The 22119-nt window shown below is 43.8% G+C and overlaps 3 protein-coding genes across 4 annotated transcripts in view; 1 reads left to right on the forward strand and 2 right to left on the reverse strand.

Annotated features, from left to right (window-relative positions):
• maff (v-maf avian musculoaponeurotic fibrosarcoma oncogene homolog F) overlaps positions 1-2496 on the forward strand; it is a 10819-nt gene extending 8323 nt beyond the window's left edge. The window contains exon 3 of the mRNA XM_007540150.2: positions 253-2496. Coding sequence (XP_007540212.1) covers positions 253-696 — 444 coding nt within the window. The 3' untranslated portion in view covers positions 697-2496. The remainder of the gene's footprint in view (positions 1-252) is intronic.
• Positions 2497-3238: 742 nt separating this feature from the next.
• Positions 3239-11567, reverse strand: tmem184ba (transmembrane protein 184ba). Its single transcript, XM_016664867.1, has 8 exons — positions 11179-11567; positions 9587-9793; positions 9347-9512; positions 7552-7642; positions 7157-7324; positions 6912-7081; positions 6332-6526; positions 3239-5135 (listed from the first exon to the last, which is right to left on the reverse strand). The coding sequence occupies exons 1-8, from the start codon at positions 11296-11298 to the stop codon at positions 4903-4905; spliced, it is 1350 nt and encodes a 449-aa protein (XP_016520353.1). The 5' UTR covers positions 11299-11567; the 3' UTR covers positions 3239-4902.
• Positions 11568-13598: 2031 nt separating this feature from the next.
• On the reverse strand, positions 13599-21801 carry csnk1e (casein kinase 1, epsilon). 2 transcript variants are annotated; one of them, XM_007540153.2, is made up of 11 exons: positions 21519-21800; positions 20434-20531; positions 19637-19747; positions 19420-19568; positions 18481-18709; positions 18242-18412; positions 18009-18157; positions 17500-17698; positions 17288-17433; positions 16366-16418; positions 13599-14617 (listed from the first exon to the last, which is right to left on the reverse strand). In XM_007540153.2, the coding sequence occupies exons 1-10, from the start codon at positions 21551-21553 to the stop codon at positions 16386-16388; spliced, it is 1320 nt and encodes a 439-aa protein (XP_007540215.1). In that variant the 5' UTR covers positions 21554-21800; the 3' UTR covers positions 13599-14617; positions 16366-16385. The 2 variants fall into 2 exon arrangements, with proteins under 2 accessions (XP_007540215.1, XP_016520354.1); XM_016664868.1 differs by lacking the exons at positions 13599-14617; positions 16366-16418; positions 17288-17433; positions 17500-17698 and adding an exon at positions 17720-17870 and having other exon boundaries at positions 21519-21801.
• Positions 21802-22119: the final 318 nt, after the last annotated feature.

The following is a 22119-nucleotide window of genomic DNA, read 5'->3' on the forward strand; positions in this document are numbered from 1 at the left end:
ATTAGCTTTCACTGCTATTAGCTAAGCTAACACAGCCGTGGTAGATTAGCTTTCACTGCTATTAGCTAAGCTAACACAGCCGTGGTAGATTAGCTTTCACTGCTATTAGCTAAGCTAACACAGCCGTGGTAGATTAGCCAATTTAAGATTTACAGCGTTATGCTAAGAACTTGACAGCTAAATGCTAGTCATCATTAGCAAGCTGTTTCATGCTGGAATGTGTCTAAATATCCTGCTCTGTGTCCCTGCCAGGTGAAGCAGGAGTGCGGGGAGAACGTTCCCTTCCTGTCGGACAGCGAGCTGATGTCGCTCTCCGTGCGGGAGCTGAACCTCCACCTGCGGGGCCTCTCCCGCGAGGAGATCCAGAAGCTGAAGCAGCGCCGGCGGACCCTGAAGAACCGCGGATACGCAGCCAGCTGCCGCGTCAAGCGCGTCTCCCAGCGGGAGGCGCTGGAGCAGCAAAAGATGGAGCTGCAGAGAGAGGTGGAGCGCCTCGGCGCCGAGAACGCCGGCATGCGGAAGGAGCTGGAGGGGCTGGGCGCGCGGCTGGCCGCCCTGCAGCGGTTCGCCCGCGGCCTGGAGGCCGGTGGCGGCACGCTGCTGGCCACGGCGCCGCGCCTCAACACCGCCTCCGTCATCACCATCGTCAAGAGTCCGCAGCAGCCACAGCAACAGAGAGAGCAGGAGCCGTCCTAGGGGAACCGGAACCAGAACCAGGGGGACAGGAGGGGTTTGCGGGGTCAGGTGGTCTGCAATGCAAACACACACAGAGGCGTGGAAATTCAGAACCAACACACAGGATGCACAGACTGGATCAGTAGGAAAATACTAAACATGCTGTCTGCACCTTTTTCACGTTAAGCGGAAGTGATTTACCTCAGTGCAGTAAAGTGTGCGTCGTTGCCTAGCAACAGCAGCTTAGCTTTTCTATCCAGGAGCAGAAAGTCATCTGTCCTCTCTCCACACACAGACTCACCTGCTCCTCCTGAACCGGACCGACCCAGAGTTACTGTACCGCATTACTGCAGACAGGAAGTGGGCGGTTCCTCAGCGCAAACTCTGATTGGCTCGTTCCAGCAGTGGAAACTGAAACTGTTGATCCAATACCAAGTAAATAAAAGGCCAAGATACCGGTACCGATACTTTTAATTACCATCAAACTTCTGACCTTCAGCTGTTTTTGTGGTTTTTTATGTCATTAAAAGTCAAGACAGAATTTGGACAAAATTTAAATTTGTCTACAAAATACTACAAAACGCCTACTTCCTGTCTGAAGTTCTGGGTTCTGTCATATTCTGATCCCACCGTCCAGATTAGCGTGGATATTAGCCTAGCATAGCAGTGACTGTTAGCTGTCCGGGTGTCTAAGGTTAAAGATGCGGCCGGAAGTGTTACTGGGTTTACTTCCCCCGCTGTTCTCCTCCATCACGGCGGTCACCAACGCAGTGCCTTCGGTTCACGCAGAACCCAAACAAAGAAAAGCAGAAGCTAACCACTCCTCCTTTCCTGTTTTAGAGCCGCGGCACTTTCAGAATGACTGCTGTGGATTTTCTAGGTTTTCAGCCCTATAACACACACACACATTTCATAAATGTGCAGTAACTTGGGTTCAGTCAGCTTCAGTTTCATTACAAACAAACTTTATCTCCAGGCTTCAGACCCGCGTCGCTCCTGCTCGCCTCAATGCAAATCCTCTGAAACATTCCAGTTTTGTGTTATTTGTAACGTCCGTATGTGCTGCAGAGACGAAAATGTTGAGTGACATTTTTAAGAGATATATATTCTATATTTTATTTGTATTTAAAGGTAGATATTCTGAAAAGACAAGCTAACGAGTGCTGTGATGTTCTACATGTTTTCAAAAGTACTTATGACTAGTCTGAGAAGATTCTCACGTCTAATTATTATTACTGTGTTGTGTGGCGACAAAGATTACAAAACGTTAATGATTAGCTGCGTAGAAATACTCAAAGCCAACGGCCATATTGATGTATGATTATTTTTCTGTGTGTGTTTGTGTTTTATTGCCATATTTGTACCAGCTCGTCGCAGCAGATTCCAGGGAGGGACATTTATTTTTCTACGGTGACGTTTGTTTAAAAAAAGAAGAAAAATGGAGAGACAGAAAGCTAAAGAAAGATGGCGGAAGAGATGGAAACGGAAAGTCGAGGCTGGAAGAGAAAGTGCAGAGAGGACGGCTGGTTGACTTGAAGAAATGGAGACATGTTTAGGCCACTGAATATTCATAGCAATATAGGTATGAGTAGGAATTATAACACCAACCATGCTGCAGAGTAAGACATGTTTAGCTAAGTATGAGCATTTATTCCCGATATCTTAACGTTCTTCCAATCGTGCTGGATGTTTTGTAATACCTGCAAAACAAAAATGGTATTTGTATTTATTACCTGTATTTTTTCTATTGTGAAAATTTAAGTACATTGTCTATTTTATATATTAATTATAATAAATGTTGTACATATTGTACATAAAACAGCTGTTTGTGGGGCTTGATTGTGGAGCAGCAGCTTAACGGCCCAATTTAAAGCATTAATGTTAGATTTTAAATACAAAAACAACAAGAAGGAAACAGAGATAGAAGAAGGAAATGCTTTAATTTATGGAGATGTAAAGACAGAAACGGCTGCAGGTCAGGAGGCAACCAGGGGTTCAATGCCCGGCAGGAGAGGAAGGCTGGATGGACAGAAGGGAAAATGACAAGGGACGAAAAACAAGAAATTGGAAAGAAAATGAAAAAGAATAAAGGAAAAATTGGAAGGAAGAAAAACAAAAAGGGCAGATTGAAGAGAAAAAAAGAAACAAAGATGAAATGGGAGTGAAAATAGTAAAAAATAAAAACCTAGACGGGAGAAAAGTCATGATGGATGAAAAGTTTGGATAAAGTTTTTTTTTTTTTGAATACTTGATCCAAACCTTGAGAATCCTTAAACGGATCTCCAGGCTTTTCCAGGCTCAGCAGGAATCCTGGCGCCATCTTAATTCCAGCGGCTCAGAGAAGAAGAAGAGGAGGAGGAACTGGTTTGAGCTCCAAACTGGTTCCTTTCAGGTTTCACTGGGAACCTCAATCTGCTGAGTCATCCTTTCTCAGCGCTGCTCCCGGACCCCCTTCCCGCACGCACACACACACACACACACACACACACACACTACGACAGAAGCAGCTGAAAACGTGCCGATGACGTCAAAACATCCAGGATCAACAACGTTTTCACCTCAATTCAAACCCAATAAGTTTTTTTATTTTATTCCTCTGTTCATCACAGCAGCGACTGAAACAACTAAAAACAAAGTTACTCAAATAAAAATACAAAAGGAATCAGGTTAACATCTTAGATTTTCTCTGGGCTGAACACACGTCACCAAAACAAGCGTTAAAATGATCCTAAACAGGCAGCGCGCCTCTTAGCGCGCCCTCTGGTGGCCACGGCCTGAACTACAGCGCAGCAGTGAAAGTACCAAGTAAACAAGTTGGCATTTTCACCATGACTCATCCAGATGACTCAACAAGTCCAATTATGAGTAAAAAAAAGAAAGAGCAGCTGCTTGTGGCGAGATCTAAACAAAAACCACATGAAAAGCTCCGGAGGGAGAAAAAAGTGCTTCCAAATGGAAGAAAAACAGGAAATTTAAACTTTATGTTCACTTTTTAACTGAGTCTGATGGAGTTTCAGGGCCTGACTGTTAGAGTTACAGAAACAACAACAAAAATAAAAAACAATGTTGCAATGCTGACCGGCAGAGATTTAAACGTTTAAACTGTTAAAGTGCAGAAGAAATCAGTGAAAATTTCCAGTTTCTGGATCGTCTGGGTTCAGAGTCGCTGCTTTTCCTGCATTAAAACTTAGAAATGATAATTATCCAAAGATAAAAACCACCGTCAATAAAAGCTGCAGTGACCTTTGACCCAGTTATCGAACTGGTGTGAATATCAATGATGCGAATCAATGCTGGTGACCTCGGTGTCAGCTGATTGTATCCATGAAACAAACCTGGAAGCAGCACGTCAACCTGGGTTTATAAACCAAATCATTTCAACAAAATTAAGTAAAATGTCACATTTTTAAGCCACTCATGGCTAAAATTATCTTAAATATCTAGATTTAAGAGCAGGGAGACGACCAGGAATCAAAGCTGCAGTTTTTGGGCCGATCATCGATGTTTATCTCCTGACGATTTTCACCGATACCGATTTTTTATCTGAAAAGTCAATAAATATAGCAAGAAAAATCGCTAAGTTTGCAACAGAGAGTGACGGTCGTTTACATCCAGATCTCTGTGGAGGAAGATCAGACGCATCGGCCGATTTCTCAAATTAAAGGAAATCAGAGCCGATTTGTCGGTGCACCGCACCAGGAGCGCACATTTTTATCGCAATTAATGTCGTAATCTGCCGATCTTAGTCATTTATTAACATATTGGACCAATAAGTAAAGCTGGGCTGATATTAATAACTGATGTTTATTCCTATCATGCTGTTTGATCACATCATGCAACAACAACAAAAAAATTATCAATATCAATATTTAACTGATATCAGTATTGGCCTAGATTTTCAGATCGTTCCATCGTTTGGTAAAACAATCTGAAGAAGATATTTTAAGAGAAACAATCAGTTTTAAAGAATAGATTTCGACTGAGCAACATATTTAGGAAGAAAAAGTAAAAATATAAAAATGAGGTTATATTAAAGGCTTTAAACTGTTGAGGTTTAAATCAGGCTGAGTTTCCACAGACTCAGACGTCTGAGTGTTTTGCTCCAGTTTCTGCATGAAGTTCCTGATTTTCCCATTAATCCTCCCAGAATAACCAACCGGTCTGCGTCGGGTTTGATTCTCTTTAGTTTTCAGTCTGACAGCAGAAAGCGTTCGGCTCTAGAACTCGTCATCTGAGCTGAGCAGCAGCGTTTTCTCCGTGTTGCCGTGGGCGCCGAGCGCGGCGGCGGGGCGTGGCGCCCGCGNGCGCCCGCGGCGGCGGCGCCCCCCGCTCCAGCGTGGCCTGCTGCGTGTACTGCTGGTACGCCGGCGAGAAGTTGTGGATGGCGTCCTGGACCATGTCGCCGGGGCTCATCGTCTCCTTCAGGCTGCTGGAGATGCTCTTCATCGGGGCGCAGCGGCCTGAGGAAGAGGAGGAGGAAGAGTCAGCGACTCAAACTGATTCAGTTCAGAGAAAACAGAAAACATCAAAGAAACTAAAACAATAAAGAATATTCATGATTCAGAAAATCATCTGATTTATTTAAAGGAGGATCAACAATAAACCTGCAGAATAAACTCCAATCTGAACTATCCACACCAAAACGACGCAAGAAACACAGGAAGTGACATCACAGGGACTTGGAGTATGGCAAGCTGATTTATAATAAAACAACATCTTCATATTAATCTATGGCAAGCCTCCTGAGTACTTGATCTTAAAAATGTATTTCATTTGAGAGTATCAGGCCCAGAGTAACAGGATTTAATTTTTTAAATGATGAGAATAGTTTAAAGAATAAAGTTGTAGTTTTATGAGAACTCCTGCAATCATTTCATCTGGTTAAAAACTGAGTCATTATTCTGTTAATATTTGGACTTTTCTCTCTCTCTTTTTAAATCTAGTGAGTCTGTTGTTCTGTCATCACATCCTGTTGATTTCAACTATAAATGTGCAGCGCCATCTACTGTTCAAACCATGTCACACCACATCAGTGTTTATGTTGCAGAAATAAATGTTTATGAATCCAAATTAACTGAATCATTCCTCACAGTGAGAAACTTTCAATTTGACACTGAAGGATTTTAAGATGTTTCTGATTTTTGGTGAAGCTAAAATGAATCAAACATTTGAATCAAAAAGCACCGTTAGATCCCTGCTGAACAACAACAACAACAACAACAACTGGGTTTAAACCAGACACATAAAAACACAACGAGGCGGTAGAAATGATTCTGGAGTCAAACCTACCAAACTCTCCGTATGTAGAAAGAAATCCTTTATGTTGCAGCAGAGAGGAAAGAAACACGATGCTGAGTCAGCAAACAAGAACCGAATGAGGAGAGAAGTGAAGGTGTCAGGCTCTGGAGCAGCTAGCGCTTAGCATTCAGAAAGCTAGCACTCAGATTAGCGTTCTGAAAGCTAGCACTCAGATTAGCGTTCTGAAAGCTAGCACTCAGATTAGCGTTCTGAAAGCGAGCGCCTATGTTAGGTCTCTGAAAACTAGCAACTAGCTTAGCGCTAGGACTTTTGAAGCGCTAAGACTCTTGAAGCTAGCGCCTAGCTTAACGCTCTAGCGCCTAGTTTAGCGCTCTGGCGCCTAGCTTAGCGCGCTGACCTGTGGAGTTGAGGCTTTTGTCCATGTAGACCTTGTAGGTGAAAGCGTGCCGAAGGGCCAGAGCTGCAAAAAACATCTCTATGCAGATGATGAAGTTCTGGTAACCGGCAGCGACCGTGCCCTCGCCCACGGAAACCTCCAGAGAGTTGATCTGAGGAATGGCCCCGCATTTCTCCAGGATGGCCAGCAACATGCCTGAACAAAAAAACAACAGGAAGTGAACTAAAACCAGAAACCGACATGAAGGGAAATCTGATTCTACAGATTCTGAATATTTTATTTTGGTTTGAGAAAATCTGCGGATTCAGGTCTGGACTTTGAGTAGGCCGTTGTACGCCATGAATCTGCTCTGATCTGAACCATCCTGTAATATCTCTGGCTGCTGGTCCTGATTTAACTTCATCCATCAACCCTAACCTGCCTCCCGCAGCATGATGCTGTCCCCACCGCAGTGTGTGTAGCGTTAGCGTTCTGCTACTACTTTATCACATCTATTCGCATTGCGACAGAGAAGCTGGTAGCTTGCGTTGCTAACGGATGTGATGAAGACTCCACAATGAAGAGTGATGAAGACTCCTACCCTGCCAGAAGGAGAGGAAGATGACGGACTTGACGGTGAGGAACTTGAGCATGGGCCTGTAGGGGCTCAGCAGCTCTCTGGTGGAGGAGTAGAAGAGGAAGAGCGCGTAGAGCGCCAGGCTGACGGAGACGTTGTAGACGATGGAGACGTACAGGTAACCGCCGGCAACGCTGCGGCGAGAAGGCGAGAACGGGATTAGACACGGATCAGACGTCTGAGGCGTGTGGGTCTGCGGCCGGACTCACTCGAAGTCTCCGTCTCTGTATCTGCCGCAGGCCTGCAGCAGCACGGCGATGGCGGCCATCAGCGGCTTCACCACGCAGAACTGCAGCGTGGCCTGCTTACAGAACCGCAGGAACCCGATGGAGAACGGGCGGCCGCGCAGGCAGCAGGTACCGTAGCAACAGCTGGACCTGGGCCGACAGGGAGACGATCAGAAAACATGACACTGGAATATAAACACAACCTTAATGCAGAAATGCAGCAAATACATTTTTAATGCATTTCTAATTCTGTATATATATATATATAAAAAAACTGCAGAATGTGAATTTTTTATGTGATTAAGCCTTTAATTGTGGGAATAATCTATAGCTTCATCGATTATCGATTTGAGGAGAATGTTTTTCTCTGGACTCACTCTATAGGTTTCCCCCGGACCTCCGCCATGATGGCGCTCTCTCCACCCAGATACTCGAAGCAAAGACTCAGGAAGTTATAAATCACAAACGCTGCAGAGACAGCAGAAGAAGAAGAAGAAGAAGAAGATTGTTACTTTTCATGGATTTGTCAGGAAAAATTAAGATTTTCCAGTTTCATGGAGAGATGAACCTGAATGGAGGAGACAGAAACCAGGACATGTAAATCCTGAGAACCGACTGCTGCACAAAACAAGATTAATATTAATAACAGGGAGATGAGCCGGGTCATGATAAACTGCTGGACGATAAATCGTCCCAGAAGTTACTGCGATAAACGATAATATTGTTGTTTTGAGGCCATTTTCCAGCAATAAAAAGATAATAAATATATACATTGTCAAATATGAACAAACTAAATGTTTTGAAGATTTAACGATGGAACTGGAGACATTTTAAATTTACAAAATAAAACAACAAATAAAATGATATGAAATCTGTGGAAACAAAACTTCAAACAAGGTTTAGTTAAAAACAAAATGAAGAATTTTCTTCCAAAATCTGGAGAAGAGAAAAACGATAAATCATGCAAATGGAAATTATTGATCTCGTCTTAATCAAGATCAATATTCATTGATTATTGATTATTGTGACAGACTTACACAAATCTATTTGTGTTTAAATATAAATTGATGGAATTTGATACAGTAAATATTTATTTACAGTCTTTTCCAGAATCTTTGGATCATTTGAATAGAAAAATTAGTTTCTGGATTAAAAATCGTTTATGAATCGGATCGTTAGACACCAAAAGATTCTCATCTCTCCGCCCGTTTGTACCGACTCCACCCGAACACACCGGCCGACGCCTGAAAGACAGAACCCAGGTGAAAGGATGCAGCCTCCACCTGGCCTCCACCCGGCTGGTGGTTGCCATGGTGATGCAGCAGCCGAGGGATTCTGCAGAAGAATCCATTATCTGATGCAGCCGGAGGATGTCTGAGCACGGTTGCCATGCAACAGGTTGCCAGGAAAACAGATCTGAGCAGAAGAAGAGGAGAGGAAGAGGAGGAGGAGGAGGAAGGAGCGCGGCGACGTGACGCAGGAGATCCACATCGTTTCAGATGATGAACTGGAGCGACTTCGTTCTGACATCGACGAGTCAGAACCGAAAAATTTCAGTCCGAAGAGAAAAACAAAGACAAACGACGCTTTTCACCAACCGTCATCCTGACAATAAACAACCAGAACCTCCAGCAGAACCTCCATCAGAACCTCCAGCAGAACCTCCAGCAGAACCTCCACCAGAACCTCCACCAGAACCTCCATCAGAACCTCCAGCAGAACCTCCAGCAGAACCTCCACCAGAACCTCCACCAGAACCTCCACCAGAACCTCCACCAGAACCTCCATCAGAACCTCCACCAGAACCTCCACCAGAACCTCCACCAGAACCTCCATCAGAACCTCCAGAAGAACCTCCACCAGTTATAAACCACCAGGCAACATTTGCTGAATTTACGTCACCAAACAGAAAATCTCAACTTTCAACATCAGAGTCTGATAAAAAGTTTCTTGATGGTTTTTCATGTCAAACTTTCCAGTTTCTCCAAAATATGATTTATAATTTTCTGTTGATTTCAAATAGTTTTTAACGTCCAAGTAGAAAAAAATGATCAATAGTTTATGGCAACAATTTCTACAATTATTGGATTTAAAATATGTGGAAAGAACAGAGAGACTGATGGACGGATGTGTTGGATGCCTGGTTGGATGCCTGGTTGGATGCTGGCTGACCTTCGTAGCAGTCCCTGACGCTGTCACAGTAAACGTAGAACTGGTCGTTGGTGAGGAAGAGGAGGCTGAGCCAGGAGTCCAGGGCGTAGATGGGAACGATGAAGAGGATCCTGACGATGTGGCGCTGCTCCTGCGGCGCGCTGTAGAACCGCAGGTGCATGTAGATCTGGACACAGAACCAGAACCAGAGTCAGAACCAGAACTAACTGCGGCTAACTGTCCTGCTGGTCTGGTCGTTACCTGGTGACAGGTGAGGATGAGCGCGGTCCAGACGAAGAAGCCGGACACCGCCTGCGCCGCCGGCGACATCAGGAAGGTGGGCCGGTCCGATCCCAGCAGCGGCGCGTCGGGGAGCCATGAGATGTTGGGCCCCATGGGGGCTGCGGTGAGCGGGTCCGGGTCCAGGCCCGGCGGGTCCGGCTGCGGGACGTCCCGGCGCCTGAACATCTGGACAGGAAGCAGTTCACCAGCTGGAGGAAGACGTGACGAAGAGCCGGTCGATCATCATCATCATCAATCATCAACCTGCAGCTCAGACCTGACGGCCTGCCGTCGGGTCAGAACCGGACCGGTCCGGTTTCACTGAACAATGAGTCAGTGTGTGCTCTGGTTGCTCTCTGGTTTCACATATTGATTCTGTTGGTTTCAACCCAGCAGCCATTAGATCAGTCTGAACCGGGCCGGGACTTTCATTAAACTGGTTCTGACACGTTTAAAACTTGAACGGTTTTCTTTAACACCAACGCTGCGTTTCTGGAGCGGTTCTGTCGGTAAACCTCCGGATTGAAACGGAAAATAAAACGTTCAACTCCAACAGCTGAACTTTTCTTTCATTACGGCTAAAATCTGAACCTGCAGTCATTTAATTGTTCCATTAATATCAGGTTTAGTTTATTGCTAAGAGCTAACTCTCTAAAACAGACTGGACCTTTAGGTTTATTCGTCCATCTGAAGGAAAGTTGTTGGAAATCATCAAAAGGTTCCTACAAAATCAAAATACCTTTTCCAGACTTAAAGTCAGAGATTTTTCAGTAACTTTTAAATAAAATGTTGAAATTTCAGTAAATAAATGATCACTGCAGATTGTTTAAAGCACATTTTCTTATCAGTTTTAAAGCAAACGTCTCCATCCTTATCTGATTTTTATTAAGTTAAACACAAATGTTTGTTAAAGCATTCATGTACAGAAAACGGTTGAAACTGTTATTTCTGATGCATTTAATCAAATCACTATTTGACCTGTTGAGAAAAATCGTCCGGTTCTGACGTCTGGCTGGTAAATCGGTGCGTCTTGAGATCATTTATTTCATTAAACCGATGGACCAACCAGAAGCAGCAGGGAACACAATGGGATGCAAACGATGCTGCATGGAGGCAAAGAGACAGCTGGCTGCTTCATTAGGAAGGTGACAAAGGTCAGCTAGAGTCTCACACACACACACACACACACACACACACACACAGAGGAATAATAAGTGTGGAATAAAGCAACAGATGGAAAGGAGTCAGGATGTGATTCACATCATTAGTGACAGCCAGACTGGATTATCTTAATGGCAATAACAATAAAATTATGTTTCTGCTTTATTTTTTAAATTATGCCAATAAATTGATAATGTGGTTAAATATCTTTAATTGTATTTCAAAAATATTGAAACGAATAATTTAATCGTATTATAAAATTGAATTATTTTCATGATTAGCATTAAATGAAAAATAATGTGATTACATTACATAAGTGTGACGAAAAATAACTAATTAAATAACAAAGACAGAGCATACTTCTGTTACAGTATGAGAAGAGATGATGGCTTTATCCGGTCCGGACTCACCTGGTGAACTGAGCCCTGCTTCAGAACCTCTCCGCGCTGCTCCAGAAGAACTGTTCGGGTCCAGTAACCCAGAAATGGCCGGAAGTGTTCCTCAGAGGCGCCCCGGTTCTCCCAGGACATCCATGTTGGCTCCCCGGAGGACCGACCGACCGCCCGGCCGTCAACTCTCACCGTCTCCCACCTAAACAACTAAACTCCCCGCTAAAAGTTCAGCTCGCACGCTGCGCAGCTCCGGTTCTCTTCTTTAACTGGTTCCGTTGGTCCATTTCTGACGTTTCGGTAGGTGTTTGAGTTTATAAGCAGTCAGTTCGGTTCGGGTCGTCCTCCCCTCTCTTGGTAACGGTTCCGTTGTAGAATCTCAGTCGGATTAATAACGCCACATCACAGTAGCTCCGCCCATTACACCAGGGCGAACTGTCTTAACCAATCAGATCACAAGCACCCCAGTTTAGGGCGGGGCTTATGTTCTGAGCGCAGTGAGTTTGCGCAGTTTTATTCTGGGACTCGCAGATGATGACAGTGACGTAAAACTGCTCCCACTCGCCAGTATCCCCCGGTTTCCTGTCCAAACTGGGCCTGGCGTGGGAAATGACGCTCCTCAGCCACTTTCTAATGACTTATATTTACTCATTAGCTACTTGAGTAACTTTGGGTTAAAACAGTGCTTTTTTTTACTTCTATCTGAGTACTATTACGAAGGTCTCTTAGGATTAGTTTTACTTCACCATGCTTTTGACTTTTAAATATGTTGAAGAAACAGTGCATGGGTAGTTTCTGTTCTGTTCATTTGACATCTGAATGGCCCGACAGATCAGCAAATAGACAATAATAGACCAATGAAGCTTGTTTATAAATATAAAACTAAGTCTCTTACTTGTTTTAGTCAAGTAAAAGTACCTTTTAGTACTGCAGATACTACTAAAAATAAAATATATGTACTACTACTACTAGTTATATCTTGTTACTTAAAATTTGTCATCAGCTGGTGGGAACTAAATTTGTTATTGCAATATTTTGTAAAATATAAATCTGAAACCAGATATCTACGTACACATCACAGTCTGAAATCAAAACAAACAGAAAAAATCTAATAAAATTCTGAATGATAAAGGAGATTTTTTTTTTTACCTTCCTTGAAATCAAACTTTACAAAAATGAAGATGAGGAAGTCATGAAACCATCATTTAACCAGGAATAAGGAAGACTGATTTATAAGTGCATAGCAGCAAAATAAGATAAAAACAAAACAAATTCAACTTTTAAAACATTTTAAAAATGAGCTTTAAATGTCAAGTAGAAAAACCAGTGTGGATGTATTTTTAGGAATCATTTTGTTGAAGGGCTCACCTCCATCCACTGTAGTTGTTGCTACAACTTATTTACATCTCTAACCGCTTGAGCTCAGTCAGACTGGATGGAGGATTTAGGTCTGGACTTTTACTAGGCCATTCCTACCCATGAAACAAGACCAGGAGTCTGGGTAAGCTGCGTATACTTTTATTGAATCTGAAAATAAACACCAATATAGTCATAAAACCGAAGCAGGAAACAGGAAAACAGTTGTCAGTTGTTCCTTTCTGTCTCAGACTCTAAAGGTTGATCAAAGAAAAATAAGCTTTCTGTCACATTCTGCCGAGTCGTATCTACACTCCTACTGCTGTACACGTCCACTTGCTCACATTCGATTAACTTCATACGATAATCCTCTTCCTGATCCGGACATTTCCTCTGAGTCCTTAAAGCAAAACTGAAGGCGAAACAGAAGCATGACACAAGAACACGAACAAAGATGGAGACTTTCCAAAAGCAGAAACTTTTTCACTGCAGATTTTCTCACATTCACTCTTTTCCTCTGATCCTACTGAGACCAAAACTTTTGATTTAGCTTCCAAGGCTGCAGGTTGAAACCAGATATTAATCCTCTGTGTAAAAAGGTTCTGACTTTTCCTGTTTTAGGTCAGTAAGGATTACATCAATCATTCCGGTTTGATAGATATCAGCATTTTAAACAACTTATAAAGAATTTCTTTGAATTTAAACATTCATAAACCAAGTTTATGAGGTTTGACCAGTGAAACTGAAGCTTTTTCATTAGTATAAAGGAATTATTTGCTGTGTTGCAAGTTAGTTTTGTCTTGTTTCAGGTGTAATAACATGCTTGCAGTAAAAACTAGAAAAAAATACTTGGTAGATTTTGTGTTTTTGCAGTGTGGCGTAAAACAGCACCAAAAACTAAACCTGTTTGAAAATATCTCAGTTTCCTGATGAAGGCCGCTCAGAGATGAGGAAGCCATCGCTAAAGTAGAAACATAAAAAGACAATTTACAGTTTGTCAACAGACACAGAGACAAACATCACAGGAACTTTAACACGTTCATTTCAATCAATCGCAGTAAAAATTTTAATGAATCTTTTTTTTAGGAACCTTTGTTTTCATGCGCTTCTGGTACGCCCGTAAATGTGACGCACAGAGAAGAGTGAAGGAGGATGAAGCTTCTTCTCTGGCTAATTTCTGCTTTAATCTGATTAGACGCTGGAAAAGACTACTGTTGTTGAAAGGAGGCGGCCTAACAGCAAAGCTATGCTAGCCTGAGATAGCACCTTAATGCTAAACAGGTTAGCATTAGCTAGTGCTAATGTTAGCATCCACAATCCATATTTCTAAAGAAGCTCCATGAATGATCGGGGTTTTGAATTGAGATTTTGTTGTTAGTTTTTGATTAAATTGACTAATTAATTAAAGACCCTGAAATTAACTGGATTAAACGTTTTGATGGAGGCCAGTCAGAGTCGAGTCTGATGGAGGAAAAACTGAAAGGTTTGGATTGACTCCAGCAAACCATCCTGAGAAGTTCTGATCCGAGTTAAGAGGAAATAAAGAAATATTGTCTTCCTGATAAATCTGACATTTAACTAATGGAAATATGGTTAGCCCCAAGTGGGGTAAAACAGGAAAATGACCCTCAGAGTGTGAGAATAAAGGTTGTGTCGTTCTATACAGAGTATGTAAATATCTGGCTTCAACTTCAGATCAGAATAAATAACAGAAGCTGCAGATTTAGCTCTCAAACAAAAGCAAATTGATCTTTTTTGATCGACTACACGTATAAATCACAGTTGTGTAATTTTAGTCCTTTTTGTGCACTGTTTTCATTCTGTTTTTTTGTGCAAATTGAGCCTCAGTGTTGATGTGAAGGTGAAAAGGAGCAAAGTTTAGCGCCTAGCTCCCGATACCAGCGCTGAAACGAAGCCCAAACTGGTTCAGCTGGAGGTTCTCCTCCTTCCACTGGTTTCCCATCAGGCTTTGGCTCACGCTCCCACCGGCAGACACACGGACAGACGCTCTGGGTCCTCGCTCGCCCGCCGCCTCCCTCACCATTCATGCCTTCATTCGTTCGATTTGGATTTGAAAGTCAGGGGGTTCGATGCCCTTCGGTTGCTACATGATGGGAGACAAAACAAAGAAACATCACAAAACGTTCTCAGTGGCAGCTGAGAGAACTCAGCGGCCAAAAGGCATTTATTTATCCTTCAGTTAAAAATGCTAAATAGTTGTTGTTTGTTTTTTACATTATTTTCTTTACATGCTCAGCAGAAAATTTACAAGCAATGTTTTAATTAAAAACTAAAAGTTGTACAGTCTAATAACTTGGTCAAAAACTGCAAAAACAAAAATCTTATTTTTGTTTAGTTTCTAATACAAATATTTTAGTTCAGTTGAAATAAAACAATACAAATAACTTTTCATCAAGATATACCGTGTTTCCCCGAAAGTAAGACAGTGTCTTACTTTCTTTTTATCCCCAAAAGCCCCACTATGTCTTACTTTCGGGGTATGTCTTATATTGGAAAAAAATTGTCGAATTTTTTGTTTTAACCATAAAATTAACATTTATTAACAACCTGAACAGTATTGTATTCACCACAAAACAGTTTTATAAAAGGAAGTGCCAAGAATGCTCATTTGGATCAGAGGGAGGTGGCAGACGCGGCGACGTATGGAGGGGGGGACGGCGCGGACGTGGGCAGGAGGCGGCGCGCAGCTAGATGAGAGGTGTTTCCCCGAAAAGTAAGACATATGTCTTACTTTCGGGGTACGGCTTATATTAGCCGACCCCCCTGAAACCTCCGATACGTCTTACTATCGGGGAAACACGGTAGGAACTTGTTTTAAGTCAGTAATTCTTTACCATTGATGAAGTAGCTCTAGCTTTATTGGGAGATTATTTCACTCATAATATGGGAAATATGTTTTGTTCTAAGTGAAATAATCTGCCAGTGGAACTAGAACCGGGTTGCTAGGTAACGGGCTGGGCTTGGCATGGGTTGCTAGGTAACAGCAACTAGAACTTTTTCATCAATATTAAGGATAATTTTTATTTCCAGTCTTTTGCATTAAACCAAAATTACTTGATAGATTTTGTGTTTTTGCAGTGCAGATATATTTTTAAATTAATTCCCGGCTAGACTTGTCACAATTAGCAATAAATCAATTAATCACACAATGAGTTAAAACAAAATCAATAATTTCCATTTGTGTTATTGTTTTTCTCATAAAGCCTGGGTGATAAAGTCTTCAGGTTGCTGATTTGGTCTCAACTAAACCTTTTTTTGAAGGATGAATTTGTTTCAGAGACTTTATCATTTTTAAATGTGTTCAGCAGTTTAATTTTAGTTTCAACAATTTTTATGTGCTTAGTAATTCAGAGTTAGCGTCTGCTAATTTTTAGGAGTTTACAATTAGCTTCCATCATTTTTCTGTTTAACGGATTAGCCTTAGCTCCAGCTAATTTTGTTTTGCATCTGTTTTCTTCATTGTAGGTTTTTACTTCTATTTTCTGCGCTTGCAGCATTTTTTTATCTGCAGTATTTTTCTTTTTTCATTCATGTTTTGAAGTTTACATCATTCCTCTGTTTGCGGCGCGTTTCGCTGCCTGTGCCTGTCGGCTGCCTTAAAAGTCCCAATAAAAACCACTAAAGTTTGAGTTTTAACACGTCAGGAAGTGAAAGAGTTAAAGGGTGTGAATACTTCTGCAGGACGCTGTGAGCAGAACGGCTAAAGCTGCATCCTGTCAATCAGTGAAAGGAAAGCTGAGTCTGACTGAAGGCTAACCTACAAGCAGCTGCTGCCATGTTTCCACCATGAACAGATGATCGATGCTGTGAAGGTGTTTCTGTGTTTCTGACCTGCAGCCGCCAGCAGAAAGTCACTTTGCCAGATGTTCAAACGGCACACTGACCTACATGGAGGAGAAGAGAGGAGCTTAAAGCAGCTCAGATGCTAAAAACCTGCAGGCCCTCAGATCATCTGAGAACACGAACATAAAGGTTCTTCATCCATTCTCTGGTCAAACAAGAAATGAATATTATTTTTTCATAAAATGCTGTTCAAAGACGACCCAACATCTGTAGATATACAGGAAACAGATTCTTGGTGATAAAAGTTCCTGATTAAATTTTCTTCTTGTTGAATATTTTCTTCACTCGTTCCTTTCTTCATCTGCTTCTTTCCTCTTATCATCAGTTAATATTAAACCCTTTTCTGAATTAGAGGAAAACAGAGTCAATATAAATCTTCAAATAATTTTTTAAGGCTGCATTCAGCCTTCAGCTCTGCCTGGTCCACTTTAATCCAACTTCAGTCCATCTGCCTAGTCAAAGTCCGGTCCGGTTGGTGAGGTGTGAACTCTAACTGACCTATGACCTCTGACCTCTGGTCCTCCAAACCTCGGTCTGGGTTCAGTTGAACTGAACTCTGGTTTGGTTTGAATGTGAACGCCAAGCGGACCAGAGACCGCTCCAGAAGCAGGAAGTGGACTACAGAGCAGGGCATTCTGGGTAAATACAACCAAAGCTAACGTGCTAGCCTAGCGCTAGCAGCAGAAATGGCTGGTTCTTCAGTGGTTCTTGGTGCAGCGCCCCCACAGGCCAGGAGGGGAACAGGTTGGTTTGACTCAGAACCACAACAGCTGGAGGTGGAGCGGATGTTCTGGTTCCAGAACCGAGTCTACCAGACCATCACCCTAACAGTCCAAACACCAATGGACCCAACAGACTAGCAGAGGCCGGTCCTTGGCTAAAGGTGGGGTCTCCATCCCAGGCGTCCTACCTGTGAGGCAGTGATGCGTGACTGGTCGAGGCGTGCAGTGAGGTCAGAGGACGAGACGTTGGCGGGGGCACCGCGGTGGAGCCTCATGGCCACCTTCCTTTCTCTCTCGGCTCTCTCGGCCCGGCCCGCCTGAGGCGATCGGTTGCCTGCGTCAGACAGCGGTCAGAAACTGAACCTCGTCTGACGGTGTTCTTCCCAAAACGCCTCCTGACCTGACGGCTGGGCTCCACGCGACGCCTGGTTGGAAGGAGCTGTCTCTGGCTCGTTCCGGACTCGGTTGGCGGCACAAGGGTTCGGGCCTGGAGGCAGGGCTCGGCCTCCGGCTCCTCTCTGACCCGCGCCGGCTCGGTCCTCCCCTTCCTTCCCTTCTCTCCTCTCTCGCTCCCCGTCCTCTGCTGTCCTGCTGGAACCCTGACACGGACGAAGAAGAGGATTCAACACGGCACACAGTATCACCGCAAATACCTCATAGTCAAACATGGTGGACAGAACCCAGAGGGAAAGGTTCAGTTTGGATGTAACTTTGTGGACCTGAGATGCATCTCTGGATGATGCGTTTTGGAAAGAGTTGGAACATGTGGAGCCGTCACTGAAGGCTGAAAACGGTGGCATAACGTACAAAGAAAGGTGTCCAATCTGGAGAAAACGGATCCATTTGAACGAGCCAAAGTTCTCTGGAAGATGTTTCCTTAACATATAGAGAGAAAAACAAGAAACTCACAAACTTCAGCATGTTCCAGTCGAAGACGTAGTCGTAGGAGAAGCCCTGCCTGTGGAAAAGGTTCCTGAAGAGCTGCCTCAGGTACGAGTAGTCGGGCTTGTCGTCGAACCGCAGAGAGCGACAAAGGTTCAGGTAGGTAGAGAACTCGGCTGGCGGAGACAGGAAGGAATGATGAGGATCTCAAGGACAAACCGTTTCAAAATGACGCATTTCTCCTCTGACGTCCCACTCACAGGGGTATCCTTTGCAGAGCACCTCAATAGGGGTGGACATTTTCTTTTCACTGATGCGTTCGTACTTCTGCCTCTTGGTGGCAGCCTTGAGTCCTTGCCAGGGCAGCGAACCCAGGTTGAAGTACATGAGGACGTAACCCAGAGACTCCAGGTCGTCTCGTCTCGACTGCTCTGTGGAGGAAAGCTCACCGGCGTGAAGCGGCGGCGCGGTGAGACCGGAGAGCTGTGGGGAAACTTACCGATGCCCAGGTGGGTGTTGATGGAGGCGTATCGCGCCGTCCCGGTCAGGTTCTTGTTCTCGCGGTAGGGGATGTGCTGGTGCGTTCGAGCGTCTCGGTACTTCTTGGCCAGGCCGAAGTCGATGATGTAGACCAGGTTGCCCTTCTTCCCGAGGCCCATCAGGAAGTTGTCAGGTTTCACGTCTCGGTGGATGAAGTTCTTGGAGTGGATGTATTCGATCCGGCTGATCTGGGAGGAAAGGTCGACCCGGCGTTGGAACGAGTCAGAACCCAAACGTTTCCGTCTCTGTTGTGCTCGGCCTGAGTGTGAGTCTTAGTGCCAAACTTCAGACCGTTGTGCCACTTCGATTCAGCAAACAGAAAAATGGCGATTCCACCGAATGTTTCACTAAACTGAGTCATTTTAATTTGGTAAAATGTAAAACCTTCAAGACTCTTCAAACATGGACTACACTATTCTACATTAAAACCAGAATATTTAAAACCTAGTTTGTGATTTGTTAAACCTTTATTTGATTTGTCAAAATTAGTGTATTCAACCTGAAGCCAACCTCAGCTTCTGTATTATACAGTTTATATTTTATGTCACGTCACATTTCAGTAAAGTGTTTAAAAACATTTCAATGTTTGTCACTTACAGGCATCCAGGCCAACCATTTTCTGTTTTAAAAAAAGTAAGAGTTGTGAGTGACCAGCCTATCCAAAGCTAACGGTAGCCTATCGAATGCTAACACTAGCCTATCCAAAGCTAACGGTAGCCTATCGAATGCTAACACTAGCCTATCCAAAGCTAACGGTAGCCTTTCCCATGCAAAGAGTAGGCTTTCCAATGCTAACTGTAGCCTCTCAAATGCCAAACTATACAACGATAACGTTAGCCAGTCCCAGAAACATAAAACCCGGACGTGGCCAGCCGATCTGTCTGTCGTTCTCTCTCACCATCTGATCGGCCAGCAGCAGGACGGTCTTCAGGCTGAATTTGCGGGAGCAGAAGTTAAACAAATCCTCCAAGCTGGGCCCCAGCAGCTCCATCACCATGACGTTGTAGTCTCCCTCGGCGCCGCACCACTTGATGGAGGGAATTCCCACTGGAGGGAAAACATCGGAGCGTTGGGAAACTGGATCCGTTTAAACTCATGTCATCTGGAAGCCTCACCTCCTCCCTGCATCATTTTGTAGAACTTGCTCTCAATGTGGAGCTGCGGATGTTTGGTCTTCACACATTCCAGCTTTATGGCGACTTCCTCTCCTGTAGCGATGTTTGAACCTGATGGACAGACAGACAGACAGAGACAGGGCTTCATCAATTCAGATTTAAGACTTTTTAAAACCTTTAGGTAAAAGAGAAACAGTCTTCCGCCCGTAGTGCCAAACCTTTTAGCACAGAATGAATGAAGCATCGTAAGGATGAACAAAAAGGTGATGATGAACATCGTCCAACCGACTGGCCATAAATTTACACTTAAATCACAACAGACACAAAAAGCTAGCTTAATTTAATTTATCTGATTTAATTAGCACAGTGCACATTAATCAACATTACAATTCATGGCAGTGTAAATATGCAGAAATTAGCAAAACAGCTAAACTTTGACCATTGCTAGCTGTCATTTTAGCTACATTAGTTTTTCTCCTCCCTCTTTTTCCACTGCAGGAACCAGAACCCAATTTTCCTGTTAGCTGCTAATATACCTATGCTAGCTAGCAAGGATATATTATTATTATAACATATTAGCAGTAGCCTCAACCCCCTCAAGTCACAGAACGCACCTTACAGTAGGGCCTAGTCAAAGTCCAGATCTAACTCTAACTTAAAACCTGATACAGCTGAATACAAAATGCACACCACACTTTTCAGATTGAAAAAAAGAGGTCTGAGTATAGTACTGTAAAAAAAAAAGAAACAAAAACCTGAGAAGTGTGTGAGTAAACCAAGGAAGCTGTGATTCTCACCCAGGTAGATGTCTCCAAAGGACCCGCTCCCTATCTTCCTCCCGAGGCGATATTTGTTCCCAACGCGTAACTCCATCGCTCCGGAGCGCTTCACCTCTCTGGGACACAACACAACCCGTCAGTCAGTCAGTCAGTCAGTCACCGCTGATCAATACAGCAAACACAAAGTGGTGCAAAGCTGCAGGAAAAAGAAACTCTGCTGTGTCATGAGCGCAAAGAAAACTGGAGGAGACGAGGAAGAGGAGGAAGTAAAAGCAGTGATGAAGATGAGGCTGGGTCAGGGAACCAGGAGGAACGAAGAGAACCGAACCAGGAGGAACGAAGAGAACCGACACGACTGAACCGCAGAGGCACCGAGAGCCGCAGCGGCAGCAGGAAACTCAGGAAACAGTCAGTTCCTGACGGGAGCCGCAGAAAAACGATCAGCAGCATTTTGGTTTATTTGTCAGAAGAGAGAAAAAGAAACAGGATTCATTTCATTCATTTGTCCATAAATGTTAAAGTTCAACAGTAAACATTTAATTTGCTAACTAAAAATCTAACAAGATAGCTAAATATTTAGGCTGTTAATATTTACCACAGCCAAATACTTAGCTGACTTTAGTCTTGAACTAAATATTTAACTTCCTAACTAAATATTTAGGTCTGAGCTAAATAGTTAACAAATAATTCATAGTTTGTAAATATTTAGCATCATATGGTGAAGATATTGAAGGATTAAATCCTTTCTCCCTCTAATAACAGACTAAATGACCTAAATTATCGCTGTTTTCTCCGCTGTGTTGATGCTGGATGAGTGAGATCGGAGCAGGACGGGCTGAGTTGTGTAACTGATCCGTCCTGCCGCTGCAGGGAGGGAAGCCGGACCTCCCGCTCCACCAGAAACCCACAGCCCGCATCCAAACGCAGGAAAATGAGACGCCTCTAACGCATCCGAGCAGATATTCCGCCAGGAGCCACAACAAGGCGGGACGCTTCACGCATCTGCCCCAGATAGCGACGGCCGCAGCCGCAGCATCGGATCCCAACCGCGCCCTGCAGCCCAACACGACCCAGAACCTCCAGAACCCCCAGAACCCGCTCACCGGCTCTGTGGTCGCTCCGTCTCAGTCAGGACCATGGACAGCGGCGCGCCGACGGAGTCCGGGACGGATCATACCCTCAGAGATGCGTGACCTGAACGCGCAGCCCGCACGCCGCGCTGCCTCTCCGTCCCTCCCGCTGCGGCGCTTCGACTTCACTGCATTTTACAGGAAAGTCAGAGAAATAAAATATAAATCAAAGCCTAAAAGTCGCTGATTCTCCGCTGCGTGGCTGCGCCTCACACCCAGTCCGCTCTCAGTTTACACCGCTCACAATATCAATGATGTCATCCGCAGACAGCCAGAGATGCCCGGATGTTCTTAAAGCAGCAGCACATCCAGAGCTTACGCAATCAGAAACATTCACCAACATGCTGCAACGACTCCAGCAAAGGTTCACCTAAACACAACATTTAGCTTAACTAAATATACTTACTTAACTTGCTAACTAAATACTTAGTTTTGTTATCTTTGCTGCAAACTTACTATGCCGTTTCTGGCTAAATATTTAGGAAGGAAGTTAGATACTTCGCTTCCTGATTAAATATTTAACAAAGTATTTAGTTAATGTATCTAACTAGGAAGCTAAAAAACCACAGTACTC

Source organism: Poecilia formosa, unplaced genomic scaffold (genome assembly GCF_000485575.1).
Source record: "Poecilia formosa unplaced genomic scaffold, Poecilia_formosa-5.1.2 Scaffold521, whole genome shotgun sequence".
Lineage (NCBI taxonomy): Eukaryota > Metazoa > Chordata > Actinopteri > Cyprinodontiformes > Poeciliidae > Poecilia > Poecilia formosa.

Coding starts and splice junctions, on each gene's coding strand:
- csnk1e (XM_007540153.2), bottom strand. CDS start 21,553: ATGGTCCTGACTGAGACGGAGCGACCACAGAGCCG. Junction 17,699..18,008: donor ACTGGAACATGCTGAAGTTT/GTGAGTTTCTTG, acceptor CGTCCGTGTCAG/GGTTCCAGCAGGACAGCAGA. Junction 17,434..17,499: donor GCGTGGAGCCCAGCCGTCAG/GTCAGGAGGCGT, acceptor TGTCTGACGCAG/GCAACCGATCGCCTCAGGCG.